This window comes from Abramis brama (genome assembly GCF_963993115.1).
Source record: "Abramis brama genome assembly, chromosome: 9".
NCBI classification, from domain to species: domain Eukaryota; kingdom Metazoa; phylum Chordata; class Actinopteri; order Cypriniformes; family Leuciscidae; genus Abramis; species Abramis brama.
In genome coordinates, this window is record NC_139971.1 from 3,437,011 (window position 1) to 3,461,651 (window position 24,641).

Here is a 24,641-nt window from a genome sequence, read left to right on the forward strand (position 1 = left end):
GTAAATTATTCTTCCAGTTTTTGACATAATCTCTGCAGCAATCTATTGGAAATTATGCACAATAAATATATTGTGTTCGCAGGTGACCTTGAAATTTACCTTGATTTTGTTTTTTGTTTTTTTTGTGTGTCACTGACACTGTTGTGTCCTTGGTAACCAAGTACACTAAAACCTTAATTAGGTAGGGAGGAAATTGTTGGTCTGGCTTGAAATGATGCCAAAACTGAGAAACAAAGCATTATAAGTAGTTTTATTTTTGAGTCTGTCTTTTGTTTTACCGAAACAGCATGAGCCGAAAGACTGAGCTCTTTCTAAAGCTTGAGGATTTCTTCTGGAGGGAACATCTGTCAGCTGAAGCCCTGCCCTATGGTATTAAAGGCAGCGGTATGTACAGCTTCTTTTGGTCCTCTCTGTTATAATCTCTCCTTTAATATAATGGTTAAATCTAGTGCAACGTCATTAAGCGAATGCTTATGTTAAATCTGGCCTAAGTACAGTACATTATCACATAAATCTGGTTGCTGAAACCTTACATACCCTTGAAACCTTTCAGTCAACCTAATATAAAGAAGTTTCTTTGTTTTTTTCTGCAGTCAGCATGCTTTTACTGCAAAACGAGCATTCTGCATGCGATCCATTCATGTTGATACATTCATAATGGTGCACTTTGTTCAAAGACTTTCTTCTTTCTCACTGCAGAGCTCCTGCTTCTGAAGGTCTTGGCAGTGATTTCCAGCTACACAATGCCAGCAAACACTGAGAGGTAAAGTACGGCTGAGCAGCTTTCATAAGTATCTAAATTTAAACCATTCCTCAGATTCGCTCATTTGCTTCAGTTCCTTATGACATGCTGTGGTGTGGCATGAATTACAGCACGTATTACAAATAAATTACAATAATGTTCTTGCTCATGTTCAAAATGATCTTGGTTACCATATGATAACCACTAAAAAGAAGTAATGACTATTTGACGGTTTTGTAAAAGGAGAAGTAAAACCCTGTAGCCCCACTTACGCCGAGTTCACACTGAACGATTTTAGGCCCGATTTTCGCTCGCCGACATGTTTTGGGAGATCGCCGACAAATGCCCGAAATCATAGGCAAATCGGTGCTCGTTCACGTGAGTGACAATCACACTGTGTGAATCATCAAAGACGCGATCTGATAGAATCGCTGACGAGTCGCTGACGCCCGTGAGATATTCGGCATGCTGAATATCTGGACCTCTCGGCGATTCAAAATCCTGCTGTGTGAATGTGTTCTGACTGAAAACGACATCGGCCGAAGAACTACTGCCAATGAGAGAGCGAGATACAGGACCACGGGATGTTCAGGGAGGAGTTATAGACCAGAATATCAAACATTTTTAATAACAATTTCAATCTCGTGCGAGAACTCCGGTCTCACACACGCGTGATCTTGCGTTATTTCCTTATCACTTCTCGCGTGTGTGTGTGTTTGGTTGTGAAACGTAGTTTGCGGACCAGACAGAAGTCGTCGGCTATTCTTTCTTTTGTAAAGTCATGCAGTGTGAAACCTCCTGTCGCCGATCCATCGTGCAACAGCAGCGACTGAATGTTACCCCAGATAGTCGTGCAGCGTGAACTCGGCATTAGTGGCAGCTAGGGCTGTCACTTTTGGGAAAAAATCCTGTTCGATTTTTGAGACATAAGTGTCCATTGAATCGATTGCAAAATCGATTTTCCATGTCTAAAGACGTTTCCATTTGAAATGCCAAATATGGGCAAATCCACGGACAACTAACAGGCATTAGGATGAACATAAAGAGGGCGCTTGAGACAAACACAAGTCAGCAAATATTCCTGATGATTTATTGGCGTGAAGTTTCGTGCACAATGACAAACAGGAGTGCAACATTCTCGAAAAACAATTAACAGAGTGGACTGCCATAACATCATTGAAAAACATTACTGCAGGCTTCAACATGGCTGTGTTTACGATTAGAAATGTCAAACAAATTTTGTAGCCCGTAGCCCGAATCTGTATCTGTATGCATGAGACTGTCTGAATACCGGCAGAATTCACAGTTTTGTTGTAAAAAGAGACACTTTAAGCAGAAGTATAATCTGCTGTTATGTGTGTGTGTCAGAGCCTGCAGTTGCTGTGTGACGCGCGTTCGCTGTGGGCATATCGTGACGAGCTGGACGCGCGCCGAGAAGCCCGTTACAATCGATTCCCTATTTTCGTATTCGAAACTTGTGTTGGTTGGTCCGATCGATTGTGCAATCGGTTTTCGAACGTAAAGTGACAGCCCTAGTGGCAGCCAATTTTAGACTAAACATCTAATATATTATATTTACAATCCTGTTAGATTTTTTTCTTTTTATTTAAATTTTTACATTTTAAATCCCGCAGATTTTGTGCTCACACCCAAAATGCGCACAAAAAATAAACTATTTTGGCCCTATTGTGTACCGTATTCATGGAAAGTGCCTTTTTTTGTGTCAGCAGTTTAGATTGCAGGACATGTGCAGTCATTGGAAACGGCTTTTCCATAAAAAACACTTCACTGGGGGAGATCATTAACAAATACGACGTGGTGATCAGGTAAAAAAACAACAACACCTCCACCTCTCTTTGACCTCTTTCAGCGTTTCTATGACACTGCTTTCACTTACCGCTTACTAGTCCTCGTTCTTTAAAACAGTAATGTTTATATCCTCTTTTTTACATTTCTCAGGAAGTTTTAGTTTGAGCTTTGCAAGCTTTTTAGTTCATTTCCCTCTCCATCTCGTTTTCCATCTCCATCTATCTGTTGAATATATTTTTCTTTCGGTCTACAGAGCGATAGCCTTTCCATAAGTCTGGCTTGTATTTTGCATTCTTGTTTTATTGTAAGTCTGTTTAGTGGCAAATAATAGGCTCAATACCTCCTGCAATTAGAGCGCTGCTTGGCTACCGTTTCTCAACCTTTGCTCCTCAAGCCGATTTATAGCCTTGGAATGAACTAATGCCATTTTATTTCTTGTAAGCCTCTAACAAACGGCAGAATTTGGCTGAGTGTATTTTTCCATGGTCTGCCCCTCCTCGCTGTGTTCTCAGAAGCTAATCACGGCGGGGGAGGAGAGTCCAGCCGGTTGACATTTGGTGTTGAGTTACAAATCCTGATGCTTCGAAGTCTCCATTAGCGAGCAGAACACCAGCTCTCCTCTAATCTCATTTGTGAGAAAGAGGGCGGTTTTCCTACATGGATTCACTCCCAAAAAAATGAGTTGATAAGGATGTATTTGTAGTGTCTGTAACGTTCATGAAGCAGTGGAGAGCAGGGAGAATTTTAACACTTTGGTTTTGAAAGAAGTCTCTTATGCTGCATTTATTTCATTTTTTTATCACATTACAATTGCCTCCCTTATTATGCTCATGTGTTTTTATTCCTAAATGATCCCTTCTGAAAAACAAGTGTGCTTAATTGTATTTGAATGTGCACTTGTGATGTACTTCAAATCTTAAAAGTATTTTTTTCAACTGTAATTTTAATATTATTATATATTATTAATTAATACAATACAATACTATAATATTAATGAAACAAAAGAGAATAACTTTCATTACCATGTTTCTTAAAACACTTAAGTACACTTGTATAAAGTGCACTTTGCAATAATGGCAGAATAAAGTTTTACTTTAAAGTACATTTTAAATCTTTTTTTTAAAATTATCTTTTGTCATGCTTTAAAGAAATACACTTATTTTGTTGACTAATATACTAAAGCACATGTAAAGCACTTGATTATAATTTTAACTGTATTGTGTTATTTGATATTACATTTAAAGTTAATATATTTTGAATGTACTTAATTGCAACTTCATCATTACAAATGTTTAATTGCAAATGCCTTTAAATACATGACATACAAGTTTCAATCAATTGACATTAAAATATATATTTAGTTTATTATAAATGCTTGTCACTAAATTCAGCAGAACACTTTAACCATATTTGAAAGACAATAGAAATAATTATGAAATTACATATAAAGATGTACTGAAGTCCTACTTAAACTAAGTTAAATTGCATTCAGTATAAATTTGAACTACATTTTCATTTAATTATAAATAACATGCATTTGAGTGTCAGTTAACATTACATTTAGTTCACACATTATTTCCATAATAAGAACTTAATTTGTTCAAGTTTTCACAAGGTGTGTCTCTTTCCAGTTTAGTCAATGTTATTGAAAACGTCACCCCTTCCTTCCCAAAGGTGGATATTTTGGCAGTTAATCTCATTGTGTTGCATTAATTTGTTTTCAATTAATCTCTTCAAGCATTGATGCTGTTGACATCACAGGCGTGGCCTCAAGAATGTCTTACTATTAAAGAATGTCAGCTATTGTAATCTAAACACAGTTAGATTCCCCTGGTCTGCACCACATTCATAGAGTGAAACACACGCACACACAGTTTATGCTGAGATGAATTGCAGCGTTCAAGTCCTACTTACAAGCTTGGAGGTCGTAATTATGAGCTGATGTACGAACAGATTTTGTCTGGACAAAATAGATGAGTTAGGCAATTTCATATTTCTTCTCTTTACCTTACTGCCAAATCAGGGAGCTTTTTTAGCACTAGTGTTGCAAAATCAATGGCAAATGGTGTAAATAAGGTCTGTAATCATCTTTATTATGTAGTTTAGCATTCTCTTGCTGCCATAGGGAATGACAGGAAATGCAATTTGGCTGCACTACCCTATCACCTCATAAATCGGCTAAATGAGTAGTGCTTTCTGGCAAGCTTTACCAGTATTCGTCATCAACAGAGCACAAATTGTGTACAAACTACACTGCACAGTCAATACTTCACAAAACCAAGTTGTTTCTGCCATTATTTCTTAACTGACACATTCTCAACTCTGAAAATGTCATTAGAATTGCATTATTGTGGTCCATCGCATTGACATTATAGCCTACGCACACTTATTATCAATGCTTATTCCAACATGATTTGAGGTCAACATGTACAGTATACCCAGCTCTGATTTGACCTTTGACCTTATTATAAATGGCCTCATATGTTTGTGTGTCAGGGTGAATGACGCCCCAGTGAGAGGCTATGAGGAGGATGTGGGGAACAAGACCACTTTGCGTCTGTTTTATCCCGAATCTGCCTCCTTTAATCCGAATATCCACAATGACCCGGACACTCTGCTAGTCCTGGTTCCCTTCAAACAACAGGACCTCCGCTGGCTCAAAGAGATCCTATATGACGAGAAGAGGGTCAGTCCGTCTCACTTGGTTTCTTTTAAACCTGTGCCAGATTTCCCAGTAATCACGAGGAGCTGTTTTCTCTCTGTGCCTGATTTAGGTTCGAAAGGGTTTCTGGAAGCCTCCTCCCCAGATCTGGCTTGGCCGGACCAGTCAGATCCGTGTCCTGGACCCATATTTTCTTCGCCTAACAGCCAGCAAGCTTCTGCAAATTCCTTTGCAACCACGCCAACAACAGGTGAGATCTGCACACGTGGCCCGGCTCCAGGGAATGTTAAACACTCTTATCACTATGGAAACGCTCTTACTTTGGCAGAACAGATCTGGATATAATTTCAGATATGGAAATTGTGGCATTTGCATATTTGATTGTAATCAAAAAACTTTCTAATCCATCATATATGGATTCTTGACATTAAGGTTACCCAAGGCAGAATTGCATGTGCCATGCTAATAAAACATATTAGAGAGGGTCCAGTCGGTTGACATTTGGTGTATCCTGATACTTCGAAGTCTCCATTAGTGAGCAGAACACCAGCTCCCCTCTAATCTCATTTGTGAGAAAGAGGGCGTTTTTCCCCACATGGATTCACTCCCATGAAAAATTACATGTTACATGTGGAGTGTATTGTATGTAATGTTCATGAAGGGAGAATTGTAACACTTTTTTGTAACCGATGATTTTTGAAAGAAGTCTCTTATGCTGCATTTATTTCTTCAAAAAAACGTGAAACATTACAATTGTCTGCCTTAAAGGGGTCATACACTGAGAAATCAAATTTTCCTTGAGGTTTTGACATACAAGAGGTCATCATAATATAAGAATATCGTGAAAGTTTCAGAACTGAAAACTTGTTATTCCAAAATCAGCTTTTATTGTTACCAGGCCCAGCGAACGACTCGTTCATGAATGTGCCTCTTTATGACGTAATAAGGTAGTGAAAGGCCCCGCCCTCTGGCATTAGTGAGATGAGGAAGAGAGAAGAGCACAGGCTAACCCTAACCCTCACTGGACTAAAAACAACATTACCTTCAGAACGATCCAAATGCTAGGAATGTGGATATTTATTTTCAACAATGTGAATGTCTCAGTTGAACATTATTTATTCGTATTCGGTAAATTTCACTGGATTTTTTGGTAAATCAGTCCCCAAAAAAGCGCAGGCTTTTATGATATGGACTCGACAGTATTGCTACAACATGCAAGTAACCCTGTTCATTCTAATGCCTGATCTGTGACCAGTGATTTCTGATGTAATGATTCATGTAGATACAGTCATTTGTTCTTTATCCTGTCAGTAAATCAAACCAGTGACTAAACGGTCAACTTCACACTGTTTTTCTTAGTAGGGTGTAAATAATCTGTTATTATATATCTGTTATTATTATATATCTGTTAATAATCTCCGTTTACAATAGCTGTAGCTGTCAATCAAACAGCGCGCGCTGGAGCTGTCAATCAAACAGCTCGTGTTTATCACTGAGTTCTGGACTCGCGTCAAAACTCCCGTAATAATCAACGAATCTCTTATTTACATTGTGTTTGATCAATCAATCGAATCGAATCGTAAATCGAGTTTTGTATAAAAAAAATCGCCCAGCTCTACTCCTGTGTTAATTTTGGATTCTGCTTGTTTCTTTTTGTGAGAGCCAAGATATTTGTTATTATGAAATGTTTGTATGGTCAATTTTCTGTGGTCGGAGACCTCAAGTATCCTGGTACATTTGTGTCTGTTTATTTCTGGTACATGTTATCAAAGTCTAGTGACAGCAAGGAAATACAAAAAACAAGCTCATCCCAAGCTCATACAGGAAACACCTCATCCCAACCAAACTCTCTCTCTCTATCTCTCTCTCTCTCTCTCTCTCTCTCTCTCTCTCTCTCTCTCTCTCGCTCTCTCTCTCTCGTTCTCTCTCTCTCTCTCTCTCTCTCTCTCTCGCTCTCTCGCTTTCTCTCGCTCTCTCTCTCTCGCTCTCTCTCTCTCTCTCTCGCTCTCTTTCTCTCTCTCTCTCGCTCTCTCTCTCTCGCTCTCTCTCTCTCTCTCTCTCTCTCTCTCTCTCGCTCTCTCTCTCTCTCTCTCTCTCTCTCTCTCTAAACACATACATCCTCTTTCCTCTCTTTGTACTTTTGTATTTTTTGGAGAATTTTTTTTTATTGAGCTTGTTTGGAGGGCTGTGATTAGCCAGACACCGCAGACACGCGTACTTCTTTACATTCCTCGGGCTGCTTAAGAAGGTTGTCCTCCCGTGATCCTCGCTGACAGGGACCCCCGCTAACTCTGGGCCGACAGCCAGAATCACAGACACATCATGCTTGAGAGGGTGGCAAACAGAGCCGTACTCTGTCAATAAACATGGGGGAAACACATGTGCACATCCACGCTCGCTTCTGGAGCTATCAGTCAAAAAAACCAGACTGAAACAGTCAAACATCAACATACTGCTGGCCAAACTAGTTCTTACGCCTGGTTCACACCGGACGCCGAAGCGACGCGGAAGCGGCGCGGAACGGAAAATCACGCGCGGTCCGGCGCCTGCCTGTTCACACCAGACGCGTATTCTCCGCGGCGGTCGACAAGCGCTTCTGCTCAGTTGTTGTTTATTCAGAGCTATTTTTTACATCATGGGTAAGTAAATAACCTCATAAAATGAATACACCATGTTTCTGTAACCAAGAAGTTTGTACACTTCTTTTATTAATCCGTTGTCGAGACACACACGCAGCCAGAGAGAGAATATGGTAGACAGTAGTAGTGTAGATATACCGTTGAAATATACATCCTCTCTTCAAATTTATTAAATCTATTTTGTTGTGTTTTTTCTTTGTTTGTTTTCATCTTTCTAGTCTGTTTAGATACACAAATATGATCGCATTTGTCATTCGCGGTATTTTAATTTTTGAAAATTGCTTATATTTTGACAATTGACCGGATTGTCTCGTGTTTCTTGGTGTGACTTCCTGGCGGAATTGACGCGGATCACTCGCGGCTCGTGCAAAAAATAGACCAGACGCCGAAACTGGCGCTTCATGGCGCGGGCCGGCCGCGTATGGAACGCCAAATGGGTCAAATTTCGCCACTAACGAAACGCCTTTCATTCTCAAAACGCCGGTTGCTGAGTCCCAATTCGCATACTAAATAGTATGCTAAACTAGAATTAGTACGTCCCAAATCGTAGTATGTTGAAATGAGTATTCCCAAGATACCCGGATGGTCTACTATTTCCGGTTAGAATTCGAAGTGCAGATCAATGCACACTCTAACGGCTAATATTGCCCACAACCCATTGCGTGCGGGAGGGAGGAGCTTTGTGGTGATGGTGGTGATGATGTAAACATGACAGTCGGACGCAGCAGCGGAGATGCGCCCTCAGTTTTTAAGTGTAAGAATTCAAATGTTTAACCCTAATTAAAGCTATATTTAACCACACTGACTTATTTGTTGTAATACTGTGGCTGTACAAATGTTAACTTTATCAGTCCAACTAAAAGACACATGGTTACTACACTTTTACTATAGTAAAAGCATGGTTCATTTTCATCGGGGTATTTTTGAGTATTATACATAATGATGAAATTAAGTTTAAAATATGTTAAACAATAGTTATACTATAAACTTTAAATATTTTAACTCAGAAAATAAGTAGCTTTCGTTACACACATTGCACACGATTGCACATGAACGTCAGAACCAGCCGCCTCACACACGACCTGCGTTTGGTTAATCTACGACGACGCCCTGCTTCACTCCTCAATTTGGTAGAACACATTGTAAATGTATTGTGGAAAAAACGATGAGGAAAAAAAGATAAAAAGATGGGAATAGTAAATAAAATTATATTGGATATGAATTAATGAAATGTAAAATGTTCTGTTAACAGTCGCGGTGTGCGTAACTAGGCAACCACGTTCAAGTTCACGTTGCATGACGTCATCGAAGTAAGTCCCAGAACGTGCATACTCTTTTGCTACACACTCAAAAGTATGTACTTTTTCCTCACAAAAAAAGTACATACTTTTAGGTCGTAGTATAAGTAGGCGAATTGGGACTCAGCAGGTGTTTACGGCGTTTAAGACGAAAATACGCCGCAAAGTACGGCGTACTGTGGTACAAACGCCGCAAATTACGGCGTTTGCAAAGCAAAATCGCCGTCATTATCGCCGTTTTTTTTATCCAGTCAACAACGCCGTTTCTGACGCTGCAGGCCATCCACAATGCGCCGTAATTTGCGGCGCTTCTGTCTGACAAAGACGGCGTAAAAAGCGGCGTTTTGTATAATATTATAATCAGCCCCTCCCTTTTCTTCAAAGTTCAGCCCATCTAATGAAGCAAATGGAAAGACATATGTAGTAGATTGTAGATCTGAATGATAGGGTTCTGTTTTTCTAACGTTGTTAGGACTAGTGTTTGGACTTTTATCATATTTTTGTCATCTTTTTTATTTCTTCATTAGGCGCGTGTATCCCCCTTTTTCCTTTATCATATGTGGGCTGATTTTAGCCTCTGTTTACATTCATGTCTGTGAAATACATTAGATTTCCCAGTAAACTCACTAGCTTCAATGGGGTAATGGTCTGCGCGGGCAGTGGTGTCGTTTTGCTCTTAGTGACAGGGGTTCGAATCCAAGGTCCGACCGTATTCTTTTTTCTCCGTTTCGTTTCTTTTGTATTGGTCTGTTGCTGTATGTCTTTTAAATTTTGGAAGACTACCCGGTAGCTGACAACTGATGGTATATGCTACTTTTTACGGAAATGACAGCTGGTAGCTTACAATAATGCTTTAATGCGTGTAGCAACTGTTACTGTATGCCTGCTTTGTGGGTCCGTTTGTATTGCTGATTATAATGATTTAGATAGGCCTAGATGCTTCACGATATTAGTCCATCTCGCTTTTTAAGATCATAAAATGCGCAACTTTTTTAAGCCTTCTTAGGCTACAGTGGCCGTTGTGGGTCCGTTTCTATTGCTGATTATAATGATTTGGAATGGATAGGCCTAGGAGGTAGATGCTTCACGATATAGTCCATCTTAGAGCTTAGATCGGGCCCAAAAAATCAAGCCCGAGTGCCCGTGCCCGAGCCCTGCCCGGCCCGACACTAAACTGTAATTATGAGCCCGAGACCGACTTAAACTCGACCATTTTATAACCAGGGGCGGCGCCGGATAATTTTTAACGTGCTGAGGGGGTGCTATATATTAGGCTATATAATACTATTAATAAATGAGCAAACATTGGCCACTTAATATTTAATATTCAATTATTTTAATGATCACAATTATTGAATTGAACAGGCACAACATTCAGCATTCAATCAAATATTCTTAAAGATTTATTATTAATAATGTTATTTCAACATAATATATCGTTATTTCAACTTAATATGTGTGCGTGAAATAAACAAGATGTGCATTTGTAAATCCGTTGCAACGCACACGCATGCATTGATTTTTATTAATAGTGTTTTCTGTCAGTGGCGGCAAAGATGAAGTTGACGATCGCCATCTCTGAACGCAGCTAGAGAGAAATGCACATAATTGATTACATGATCAGAGATTTCTTTTTGTTTTGAATTGTGTCTTTTAAAGACATTTCAAACTTTTTTTTTTTTTTAGATATATTTCTCATGTCTGTATGGGCATACACTGAGTTTCGGTTAATTTATATGATGAGATGCGCTCAAGTTCACGTGCAGTGTTTATTAAAATTAAGATACAATTTATACAAAACGAAATTCACTTTAAAGAAAGGCTTTCTGCAAAACAAGACTTAATGAAGTGGTCAAAATCATGTCTGACCCACTCTATGTCTCCCGATATATTCCGCATCATATTTTGGTCGTGCTGTTCACTTTTCATAATCAACATAGATGGAAAAAAATAACATTATAATATTTAACTTATTATATTCTAAACGCGCTAATTGAATGGCTATAGTAGGCCTACATACTCAATTTGTAAAAATTGCTGCACATTAATTTACTTCTGAATTTTGCACACATAAGTTGAAAGGCATTTGTTTGTGCATAGTAAAACATATCTGCAACATTTATCAAGTTCACGGATAAATGTGCGTGAATTTATTAATTATTATCTTAATGAATAATGCAACAAGGACGAAGCATGTAAACTGCTTTGTTTATTCAGAATGGAATGTATTGCAAATGGATCCGAATAAAGAAAACAATGCAGAACAATGCAGAAAATGAACAAGAATGAACTTTGAATGGCCGGAGTAGGCCGGCTACTGTAATATAATTCAACAAGGTTTTAGAATAGAATATTTTTTAAACAAAATAAATATTTTTAAAGCCTAGTATCCCGCCCCGGTGTGATGCGTGCTAGTGGAGGAGATGCTGCGCATGACACATGACGTGTTGCATTTTGTAACAATTCTTGATCAAGGGCCCGACCCGGCCCAGCCCGGCCAATGGCGGGAAATATCCAGTAGACCTGGCCTTTATGTTTCTGCATCGGGATGCCCGTCGAGATCCATCCTCTTATGAAGACTAGATGAACCATTACCAGTGAGATGACGCCAACCCAAGCAAGGACTACCGCTGCTCTTGACCATCATACAAGACTGTAAAATATTTCACATATAAATGATTTATTATTACGCTGCCATTGCCTTAAAATGGACATTAATATTGCTATTGCCTTCGTAAAAACGAGGAACAAAAACTTTCAATTCCTCCAACAACACAAATGATAAAAACAATACCAAATAGCGATAAAATACGTAGCCTACATCTGTAGTATATTGATGTGTAACATTTTTTTTTTATCGGCTCTTCTCCAAGTGATAGTCATATAAATATAATAATGTTTCAAGTTTCGTTTTGTGTAATAAAGCATTAGATATGAATTTTCTGATATGCGGAGGGTGAACCAAGACACGCTTCCTATTTAAAAAACAAGTTTCAAGTTACTTTTCACCGTGACTCTCCACTCAATATCCGCTCTTTGCCAGCGCACTACACTCAATCGCTCACAGCAAGAGATCGCTCCACTTTTATTTAGTTTCATATTTATTTTTAAATATTATTATAGGCTATTGTTATTTTATTTCATTTATTATGTTGATTATGAATAGTGTGCATTAGGAGTTTGTTTTTTTAAAGACTTTCTTTAAAGTGAATTTCGTTCTGTAGCTATAATTTGTATCTTAATTTTATTCAATGTTTCATCAACCAATGGCCTGGATTTAATAAATAAGAAGCAAACCAAGAAGATCGGGTTTGGATTAAAGTAGGCCTGTAACAAACGAACCATGTTTCCGGGGCCTTAGTTTGATGCCGAATCAATAGCATTTGTCTTTCTGATTTTATTGAATTTCTTGCATGTCTCAATTATTGTCAGCCTAGGAAGTTATGATATTTGTGGCTTTAGTTTAAAGCAATATGATGTATTGTATAAAGTGGTATAAATAAACGTGGTGCGACTTGACTAGGCTATAGAGTGCTGAACTGCAGAGATGGTCCACATCACTATATGATCAGACCAGACTTGTTTTTATTTTTGTATGGCTTGAACGCAGATCCCACTGCTTCAAGGTATTTAAATAATAGCCTAATAAAAAAAAAGGTTTTAATTGCTCCAGTAAATAGGCAATTCCAAATGTGCTGAGTTCAAGTTTGACTGAAACAATTAAATTCAAGATTTTATTTTAGAAAAATACAATACAATTTTTTTTTTTTAAATACACATTTAAAAGAAAAACCTAATACAAGCATTAGCCATTATGGAAATACAGACATCGCACAACTCTTTATTTTTACAGTCCATAAAAATAGGGCATGTATTAGGCTATAATACGAGAAGTTATTTCTTACAGTTTTCCCATGTATTTTTACTGAGGCATTGTATTGTGTTGTGTTTTAAGGTTAACGGAAAATTCCGTAAAATTACTGAATAAAGTCTTGGCAAAAAATGACCATTACATTTTCCATCTTTAGCCCCTTTTTCCACAATGTTCCCCTAAAAATAACGCCAGAAATTCTGATTCTGATTCTACAGAAAACGAATAATTTATTGTTAGGCCTACAAAAAAAAACAAAAAAAAACAGCCTTAATCGTTATATTGTATGACATCAGAATGAACCGTTAAAGGTACAAAATATATTATTCAATGTTAGCTATATTAATGTCCATTTTAAGGCAATGGCAGCGTGATAATAAATCATTTATATGTGAAATATATTAGTCTTGTATGATGGTCAAGAGAGCAGCGGTCCTCGCTTGGGCTGGCGTCATCTCTTGTTTTAATAGTTCAATCGCTTAGGAAGGCTCTACCTCCTTTCGTGGACTTAGCTATCCTGGGAACTGCTAAAAGTCCAGAGCTTTATGATCTTAAAAAGCGTTGCTACAAAACAGTTGAGCTTAAAATGAGCTTAAAGTATGAGTTTAAAAAAGTCTTATACAAGCTGTCATTTCCGTAATAAGTAGCCTACCGCCTGCTATTCAATCAGTTGTCAGCTACCGGGTAGTCTTCCGAAATTTAAAAGACATACAGCAACAGACCAATACAAAAGAAACGAAACGGAGAAAAAAGAATACGGTCGGACCTTGGATTCGAACCCCTGTCACTAAGAGCAAAACGACACCACTGCCCGCGCAGACCATTACCCCATTGAAGGTAGTGAGTTTACTGGGAAATATAATGTATTTCACAGACATGAATGTAAACAGAGGCTAAAATCAGCCCACATATGATAAAGGAAAAAGGGGGATACACGCGCCTAATGAAGAAATAAAAAATATGACAAAAATATGATAAAAGTCCAAACACTATAGTCCTAACAACGTTAGAAAAACAGAGCCCTATCATTCAGATCGACAATCTACTACATATGTCTTTCCATTTGCTTCATTAGATGGGCTGAACTTTGAAGAAAAGGGAGGGGCTGATTATAATATTATACAAAACGCCGCTTTTTACGCCGTCTTTGTCAGACAGAAGCGCCGCAAATTACGGCGCATTGTGGATGGCCTGCGGCGTCAGAAACGGCGTTGTTGACTGGATAAAAAAAACGGCGATAATGACGGCGATTTTGCTTTGCAAACGCCGTAATTTGCAGCGTTTGTACCACAGTACGCCGTACTTTGCGGCGTCTTTTCGTCTTAAACGCCGTAAACACCGGCGTTTTGAGAATGAAAGGCGTTTCGTTAGTGGCGAAATTTGACCCATTTGGCGTTCCATAGCCGCGGAGCGTCTGGTGTACGTCTGGTGTGAACGACACCATAGGTTAACATGTGCTGAGTCCCAATTCGCATACTATCCGTCCTAAATAGTATGCGAAACTAGAATTAGTACGTCCCAAATCGTAGTATGTTGAAATGAGTATTCCCAAGATACCCGGATGGTCTACTATTTCCGGTTAGAATTCGAAGTGCAGATCAATGCACACTCTAACGGCTAATATTGCCCACAACCCATTGCATGCGGGAGGGAGGAGCTTTGTGGTGATGGTGGTGATGATGTAAACATGACAGTCGGACGCAGCAGCAGAGATGCGCCCTCAGTTTTTAAGTGTAAGAATTCAAATGTTTAACCCTAATTAAAGCTATATTTAACCACACTGACTTATTTGTTGTAATACTGTGGCTGTACAAATGTTAACTTTATCAGTCCAACTAAAAGACACATGGTTACTACACTTTTACTATAGTAAAAGCATGGTTCATTTTCATCGGGGTATTTTTGAGTATTATACATAATGATGAAATTAAGTTTAAAATATGTTAAACAATAGTTATACTATAAACTTTAAATATTTTAACTCAGAAAATAAGTAGCTTTCGTTACACACATTGCACACGATTGCACATGAACGTCAGAACCAGCCGCCTCACACACGACCTGCGTTTGGTTAATCTACGACGACGCCCTGCTTCACTCCTCAATTTGGTAGAACACATTGTAAATGTATTGTGGAAAAAACGATGAGGAAAAAAAGATAAAAAGATGGGAATAGTAAATAAAATTATATTGGATATGAATGAATGAAATGTAAAATGTTCTGTTAACAGTCGCGGTGTGCGTAACTAGGCAACCACGTTCAAGTTCACGTTGCATGACGTCATCGAAGTAAGTCCCAGAACGTGCATACTCTTTTGCTACACACTCAAAAGTATGTACTTTTTCCTCACAAAAAAAGTACATACTTTTAGGTCGTAGTATAAGTAGACGAATTGGGACTCAGCAATGGGCGCCGAAAGGAAGCGGCCTCCGTTCCGCGTCGCTTCGGCGTCCGGTGTGAACCAGGCGTTACTGTATTACCAACACACCGCAGTCTACAGACACATCCTTTGTGTCGAGAGAGAGAGAGCTTTTAACAGGAAATGTTAGCAGAACTGCTGACTTCTAAAATTAGAAGCAGAACAAGAAAATGGAAAATGGTTCTATATCTTCTCAGGGAGAAGTACATTTTTAATCTCAAAACAAATTTCATATCTTTCCGTCATTGTCTTTTGATGGACGAAAACATGTTCTATCATAGTAGCTCAAAACTGATCAGAAATTACTACTCTGCTTTGCTCTTTGCAATTTTTTTGTGTTCTTCCTCCTCCTTGTACCCTATTTCTACAGTACTGTACCCTGCATCTCACAAACTTGTCCTTTGTCTCTGTGATACTGTAATTCTTGTTCTTTGTTGATATGAACCTGCAACCAGTCAAAATCTATTGAGCAGTCAGTGCTGTTAACAAATGGAAAGCACAATGTTCAGGGCCATACAATGTGTTCATTGTACAGTATACAGACTACAATGCACTGTACTACAGTATACAATACTGAAAGAGACAACAATCAAAGGAGTAAACGTGATCAGTGTGCTTCTTCTTGTCTTTGGGCATCATTTGAAACAGGTTAAATCAAGTTTGAGTGGTTGTTCAATCAATGACATGTGTTCTCTATTTGTATTTGTTGCCACTTGTGTTTACCAGTGTGGATGACGTGTGCATTAGAGTGCAGAATGTGTTTTGAGAATGAGAATGCGTTTAGAGTTTTGCTGAAGAGTCTAAGTGAGATCTGCAAATTGTGTTTTACCATGTGAAATGGTTTAAGGTATTGACAACAGACTGCACAATTAGATAAATGAGTTCAGGCAACTGAGAACTTTGTTCAGCCAATGGGTTTTAGTGTTTTAGCAATTGAGAAAAACTGTAATAAAATCTTTAAAGGGTCAATTTAGTTTTTGTTGTTGTTTATTTTATGTTTAATAAAAAAAAATAAAAAAAATTGTATTATCTAGAATTACAATAGAAGACAATCTAGCCCTGTTATTATTATTGATATTATAATTCAATCCATTGTCCAAACCACTAATCCTCTGTAGGGTCGTGGGTATTATTATTATTATTATTATTATTATCATTTACAAGGCACACAAATTATTATTTACAGGGCACAAAAACAGTATTTGGACATTTAAAAAAATAATATTAAAAATTTAAAATATAACCGAGTGATGCTAGTCCTGATTCTAATTTAATTCCAATTCTAATCCTAATTCATTTTTTCTGAGCCATTTTGACTTTTAATCAACTGTTGTTTTGGTAATATATAGTAGATGTATGAAGTCAGTTCTTCTACAGTTATAGTTACAGTCATCTGTGAACATATTCTACCATTTGACAAGCAAAATTCTGTCTTTAATGTTGAATACATATATTGTTTTATCATTTAAATCTCATCAAGCTTGATATTTGTACATGTTGTATATGAGTAACACAGAGCACAGTGGCAAATGTTTACAGCCCCATTTGGAAAGGAAAGACCATTAACAAGAAGAAGAAACTAGGAAGTCTCTTGTTTTAATTTGAACATGATGTGAAAATGGTGACTGTTGATGAAATGGAGGCTGAGATTCGCATCTTTGAGGAGATGTATACAAGTGTGTTTACAGAGGATAATTTGTGTGGGACTGAACGGATCAGTAGCTACGGAAATCATGGAGCAATGCGGAAAAGCTAATGGCTTGGAAAAAGAGAGATAGATGCAACTTAAGCAGCCAGGGCTGGAAAAAGCCAAGATGCATTACTTTCCATTACTTTCCATAGCGTTCCACTAAGCAGAAATTTTCCAACATACAAAAGGTGATTTCTGGCAAAAATTCACAGCGAATACATTTTAAGTGGTTTATTGCATTGTTCTTATTGCAGCATAGGTGTGTGTTTAACGTTTATTACAATGCTTGCAAAATGACGAGAAGTTTAAAACCTCATAAAAATTGTATGTCCTATGTTGAGGACATGTGCAGGACATATCATAGAGCTCATTCTTTTATTCAAAAATAGCCATTATGTCTGGTTTCTTGCTGGACGGTTGCAGGTGGACCTTAGTGGAGAGAGAGCATTTGATTGGACTTATTTGCATAGAAAAAGTTACTAAAATCGGTTATAGATTCATATAGATGAATTGGGCTAAATTCCAAGTGTTGAACCATTCATAGGAAAGTTAAAGCTGTCTTCAGCCGCCCCCTGCAGGAGGACAAACACTATTAAACAGACATTATCTAAACAGCACTTCCTGTGTTTCTCCAACAGAAACCAATCCATCCCACCACTGGTATTCTGGCAATATTTGTGGCATTAAATTACTGTGACGTTGTGCACGTCGCTGGATTCGGATATCCAGAGTCCCGAAACCAGAAACAGCCCATCCACTATTATGGAAAAGAAACAATGAAGTCCATGAAGGTTGGTTCTTTTAAGTGACAAAAACGGGGCTTTATTTTGATCGTCCACTTCAGACATTTCACTACATGTCAACTAACTCTCACTAGAGTATTAGTAGACTTTCTGCTTAATATCTGCTAACATTTTATTTTGATGCTCCTCAACACACATTCTACTGACTAAGTCATTTTGCAACTACATGTCAACTTATTAGAGTATTAGTAGACTGTTAGGGTTCAGGTTAGTAGAATAAGCTGACATGTAGTTGCTAAGTTAACTATAGTCAGTAGAATATCTGTTGAGGAGCATCAAAATAAAGTGTTAAGGTGATGATACACATGGCAACTTTTTGAGAAATGTTGCTGGGCAATTTTTGCCGGTCGATTGTTTCTTGGGAACTTTCCCATTGAAAATGGGAAATAAATTTCCATCTGGATAATTTAGATCGGTCGTGGGCCCTGTGTCTCATTCTGTTGACCGTTGACGGCGACATTGCCCAGCAACATTTCTCAAAAAGTTGCCCTGTGATGATGTGATGTTGACAGAACCCTTTTATATAGAACCTTTTCTTATAAGACGGTGTAACATTGCTTTGCTTTACTGGATGTCCTTGTTGTTTCAGAATTCCTACCATGATCTCAACCAAGAGGGTCAAGTTCTTAAGAGACTGGAAGACCAGGGGGCCATTTTATATCTTCATCCTCATTCTTGACACCCAACATGAGCACATGTATATGTTCACACGTAAGAATATACATGAGTGCATGTAAACACAACACTACAAACAATATCTTCATCTTCGGACTTCACACAAGCCTGAATTATATCCAGCTCTCACCCTACATTTCTATGTGATTTTCTTAATGATTTTTTTAACAATGTTTTTTTTCTTTCGGGATTTTTAAAAAAAAAATTTTTTTATATATCACCAATAGATATTTTGTTAACCTCAAGGGTATTTAATAAAATGAAATTAAATCTCGTTTTTCATTGGCAAGATTTAATGGAGAACAAATGGAGACGTGCTGATATCTCCTGCTTCTTGGATGTTTCTCCTTAGATAAAGATCCTAGTGATCTCACATGTGTCTCCTATACGGCCTTCTTCACAGTTCCCATATTCAATATCTGCAAAGGACAAGGTCAGATGAAGAACAGCAACCTTGTTTTCAGATAACCAAATCTGCACTTTGTACAGAAAGACAATAGAGTTTGCAATCGAAAAAATGTTACAGAATTTAGTGCAGTTTCAAAGTTAAATCGAACACTTATGAACTCACTTAGAAGGGTAGATATAAGCTAAACTTTTAAAGTGAGTCTCTTTTATTTTGTGATTAATCGGATATTTCAATTTAGAGATTTTATATTTAAGATACAATTTTTAGTAACACTTTATTTTACAGTGACCTTGTTACATATGTTACTTACCATAGTAATAACAGTAAATTATGCATAAATACATGCAATTAACCCTCAACCAAACCCTAATCCTTCCCTAACCCTATTGTAAGTAAATGTAGTTAATTAATATTACACTGTAACAATGACACCTTAAAATAAAGTGTCACCCAATTTTCCTCTGAGCATCAGTGATTGTGAAGTCATCACCAGAAGATCTGTAGCAAAACCTCGCACAGCCTGAAGAGGGCGATTCATCTACGTGACAGTGTGAGCGAGGTCTGTGAAACACCAGTCTGAATGCTTGCACTGAAGCACATCACATGTACATGATGGCCGTATGTTCACTTTCTGCTTTATGGATATTGTTTCTATTTGAAGTGAAGGGAGCTGCCTTTTTGTTTGAGTCATATTCATTACTCAGAGCTTCACAGAGGAAGGAACATCTGGAGATTTGTCAGTGCTGAATACACTTTCCAGACTGCAATGCCTCGTTTGGACTCGGCAGCCCAATACAGCAAGCGATACCTAGTGAGAGGTGAACTTTTGGTGTCATTCAAATGAATGACGCAAACCACGCACCATCGGCTTTCATAAATCAGACCCATAATTGGAGGTTGCATATGAAGGCATCACATGTACACACCAGAAACAAAGACTGTTCTAGAAGTTAAGACTGTTACCTGTTATTTGCTGACAGGCAATCTCACAAGTCACAATAGTTTCATGGATAAATGCATCCAAAATGGTGGACAAAGGGGGAGAATAATGATCAATATACTATTTCATTCAATGTTGTATAGACAAAGAAATAGTCAGTACAATAATAAAGATGATATTTATACAAAATATGTGTGTGTGATGTTTGCTTTTATGCTTCTTAGAACTACACCGTTAGCTTAGCAACATGCTAACATGTCCAAGCAATGTCCATTTGTTCTGAAATCATTCGAATCAGATCTGTTCAATCACAGATATGTATGTAGCCCTGCCCCTTTTTAGCACTGCGCTGGTTGTGTTCTGTCTTCTGTTTTGTATTTCCACAGCATGAAGGTAAGATCTTACGGATTTCTGAATGAACCGCTTGTTTTATAAACTTCACAGTCTACTGACATTTATTATGACATCTGCTTTAAACATTACAATGCTCATGATAACTTTCAGTAACTCTACAATAAGTAAACGCAGCTACATGCTCTTCGGCATAGAAATATACAGAGCTACCGCAAAAATGGAAGTTCAAAGTTTCTCTGGCACATTAGGTCCATAGGTAGATGCTACACTCGACCACTCCAGACACGTCGACGGTCAGCGTGTCGTCACTCACAGTAAGGCTGTGTCTGAAATCGTCCCCTATACCTTTAAACAGGGCACTATTTGAGGGAGCAGCCATTTGTAGTGGTGTCTGAAACCATAGTGGACGTTACCAAGTGCACTCAATCAATCCTACAATGCAAAGCAATAACGAGTTTACAATCACTGTATGTTCAGCGGCTAGAGAATACCCATAATGCACTGTGAGAGTCGCATGCTAAATTAATTCCCGCGTCTGACCAGAAGATGGCGCCCGCAGCTGAATCATCCATCCATTCATTTTCCAAACCGCTGGTCCAATGTGGCTACAGCGTAATATCATACAGGTATAAATTCCTTTTTTAACAGATTATTCAATTGCTTAATTGATGTTTATACAGATTCCATGACAGAGTTATTAATCTTTTAATCATACTAATGGAGCTGCCTGTTTGCTAAGTTTTCATTGATTATTTATTACCCAGACAGCAACATAGCATCGGCCCACATCTGGTACGTGTGGATTCCATGTGTACCAGATGTGGGCCGGATCTGGGCAGACACTATGTTGCTGTAAGCACAAACTATGCAAAAGTGGCAGCACTTCATGCACACACTGTCCGAATTCACTCACTCGTTTTCATTCACTCCTTCAAGTGGATTATATTAGTGGACTAATAGGGAATAGTGAATGAGAGTATAGCGGGTGATTTCGAACACAGCGTACGACTCGATGCCACAACATTGCGTAGCTTGGTTGTGAACCTGCCTGTGATTTAAATTCTCGAAGAAATGGGATAACCTTTCACAGGTGAGAATGTGTTGGTTTGTGTTTTTATGTATTAACTCAATACAAGGTTTTAACTACGGTGCTTTTTAATGTTTTCACTTTTACTATGGTAACTGTTTAATGTTGAGTTTGCTGACACTTAAGTCTTTTGTAGATATAGATATTCATACATGCGTCTAAGTGTGGTTGTAGATGCTCAGTCAACTTGCTCTCGAAATGTTCACAGACCGGCTTTGACCGTCCCAGTATGGCGGACGGCTTAATGAATAGCGGCCCATAGAAACCATTAATGAGGCATAGGTGTATCTATGTGTCAAATTAATCTAGTAAAAACATTAGAATTATTAGTTTACACTCTGGACTAAATTATACATTCACAAATCAGGCTTTTTTTTTTCCGGAGATCTGCCTCCTTTGGACATTTCCAACAGTAATCCGGGTGTTCCAACAACTCATTGACTCACTGAACCCCCAGTCTCAAAGTTTTAATGTCCGAGAACCTCCTCGTGAAAAAATAAGTGTACTTAATTGTATTGAATGTGCACTTCAAATTTTAAAAGTATATTTCTAAAATACTAGGCAACAGTGGATATAAAAAGTCTACACACCCCTGTTAAAATGTTAGAATGTCAAGTTATTGTGATGTAAAAGAATAAGACAAAGATAAATCATGTCAGAACTTTTTTCACTTTTAATGTGACCTATAATGTGAACAATTCAATTGAAAAACAAACTGAAATCTTTGAGGGGGAAAAATGAAAAATAAAAACCTTACAATGACCTGGTTGCATAAATGTACACACCACACCCTCTTATAACTGGGGATGTGGCTGTGTCAGAATTAACCAATCACATTCAAACTCATGTTAAATAGAAGTCATTACACACCTGCCATCATTTAAAGTGACTCACATTAATCACAAATAAAGTTCAGCTGTTCAAGTAGGATTTTCTCTGACATTTTCTTAGTTGCATCTCAGAGCAAAAGCCATGGTCCGCAGAGAGCTTCCAAAGCATCAGAGGGATCTCATTGTTGAAAGATATCAGTCAGGAGAAGGGTACAAAATAATTTCTGAAGCATTAGATATACCATGGAACACAGTGAAGACAGTCGTCATCAAGTGGAGAAACATTACCAAGAACTGGACGTCCCTCCAAAATTGATGAAAAGACGAGAAGAAAACTGGTCATGGAGGCTTCCAAGAGGCCTACAGCAATATTAAAGGAACCGCAGGAGTTTCTGGCAAGTACTGGCTGTGTGCTACATGTGACAACAGTCTCCCATATTTTTCATATGAATGGGCTATGGGGTAGGGTGGCAAGACGAAAGCATTTTCTTACAAAGGAAAACATCCAAGCCCGGCTGAAGTTTGCAAAAACAAACATCAAGTCCCCCGAAAGCATGTGGGAAAATGTGTTATGGTCTGATGAAACCAAGGTTGAACTTTTTGGCCATAATTCCAAAAGGTGTGTTTGGCACAAAACCTTCAGGCGTCCGTTAGAAAGCTGAAGAGGAAGTTCACCTTTCAACACGACAATGACCCAAAGCACACATCCATATCCACAAAAGCATGGCTTCACCAGAAGAACGTTAACGTTTTGGAATGGCCCAGCCAGAGCCCAGACCTGAATCCAGTTGAACATCTGTGGGGTGATCTGAAGAGGGCAATGCACAGGAGATGTCCTCGCAATCTGACAGAGTTGAAGCGCTTTTACAAAGAAGAGTGGGCAAATACTGGTGGGGTTGGTTTTAGGAAGGGGGAACAATTGAGCACATGATAGTTTTAATTGAAAATTAAGTGTGACTGTGGTTGTAAAATTGTATATTTTAATGTTTTGTATTTCACTTGCATGGAATTTTGTTTTATTGTCTTACTGACCTGCCAAGGGACTACGGGTGGAAAATAGCACTTGTGCTACAACCTGGCACAATGCATCTCTCCTTGTTTTGATACAAGGTTAATGTTAACTTTTGCATTGTCCCTGTTTAAATAAAATGAATCTGATCAGTGGATATAAAAAGTCTACACACCCCTGTTAAAATGTTAGAATGTCAAGTTCTTGTGATATAAAAGAATGAGACAAAGATAAATCATGTCAGAACTTTTTTCACTTTTAATGTGACCTATAATGTGAACAATTCAATTGAAAAACAAACTGAAATATTTGAGGGGAATCCGTGTATCATTCGTTCAGTCGTTTTTTATTTAATATTGAAAGTACAAAAATGAGAAAACGGTTCCTATTTCTTTTTTTTATATTTTTTTTTCCAAAAAAACGAAAAACAAGAATTCAGCTTCAGTTTTCCTTTTTTCGTTCTGAGGTAGCAAAATTAATAAACCGCTTGAATATTCGATTTCTACACGTGGGCGGGAATGAAACACCCCTTTCCTCTGATTTGTCAGCCGAAGATCAAACTGTCCCGTCATCAGTTCTTCCTCAGTTCTGCACTGCAGAATAAGAGTCCTCCGTTGTGTGGATTCTTAACGCGTTTATTGCAACTTTTTCATGTTTTCCATCAACCAGACTAATGAATGGCTCGACACAACCCGTACTGGGGAATAGACCAGACAGGGCTTTCTTCTTTGTAGACCAGAGTTCTCAAGTGTCAGGGGTTTGCTATTTTCCTATTTTCCGAACTGTAAAGTCACGTTTTTTTTTTTATATTTTATCCTGAACCACGCTGTGTTTTATTCCTAAGTGACTATATAATGCATTTTACTTTAAATAATCTAAATGTTGACTTTGAAAAGTAGGCGCGTCAGAAGGCTATTCACTCTATTTTGGTTCATTTTTGGTGTGCGCCAGAAAGATTTTCAAGGAGACTGAGACGCACTAAAGCAGCGCATCATGTTTTCTTTATTTTTCAAAGGCATGACATTTTGTAGTCATTTTGAATGTACACAAATAAAAATATAAATTTTACTCTTTCGAATGACAGAGTATTAAACGACAGAATATTAAGTTATTTCCCTTGCTGAGAAACAAATCCAAGTGATGGCGCTGGCGCATTGCTCGCTCACACAACATCTAGGCTATTATCAGTTCACTTCTGGCATTGCTAACTTGACATCGCAGCCTGTTCATTATTAAAATAAAACACAGTCAACCAAATATATAAAAAGTTATTCTGCTTAATTTAATTGGTCTGTTGTACAATATAAAGGCTGTGCCGCACAGTCCTACTTGCTGTTATTCCAAACTCATTTCCCTTGCTGTGAAGATGATGATTTAGCCTATACGTGTATATTGGGACTCAA

The 24,641-nt window shown here is 38.1% G+C and overlaps 1 protein-coding gene across 4 annotated transcripts in view; it reads left to right on the forward strand.

Annotated features, from left to right (window-relative positions):
* st3gal4 (ST3 beta-galactoside alpha-2,3-sialyltransferase 4) overlaps nt 1-20,002 on the forward strand; it is a 68,477-nt gene extending 48,475 nt beyond the window's left edge. For 2 of the 4 annotated variants that reach the window (XM_084123883.1, XM_084123882.1), the window contains exons 5-11: nt 287-384; nt 700-763; nt 2,470-2,568; nt 5,048-5,237; nt 5,326-5,463; nt 17,770-17,922; nt 18,524-20,002. In XM_084123883.1, the coding sequence (XP_083980009.1) occupies nt 287-384; nt 700-763; nt 2,470-2,568; nt 5,048-5,237; nt 5,326-5,463; nt 17,770-17,922; nt 18,524-18,613 (832 nt within the window). In that variant the 3' untranslated portion in view covers nt 18,614-20,002. The remainder of the gene's footprint in view (nt 1-286; nt 385-699; nt 764-2,469; nt 2,569-5,047; nt 5,238-5,325; nt 5,464-17,769; nt 17,923-18,523) is intronic. The other 2 variants (XM_084123885.1, XM_084123884.1) reach the window with 1 other exon arrangement.
* Nucleotides 20,003-24,641: the final 4,639 nt, after the last annotated feature.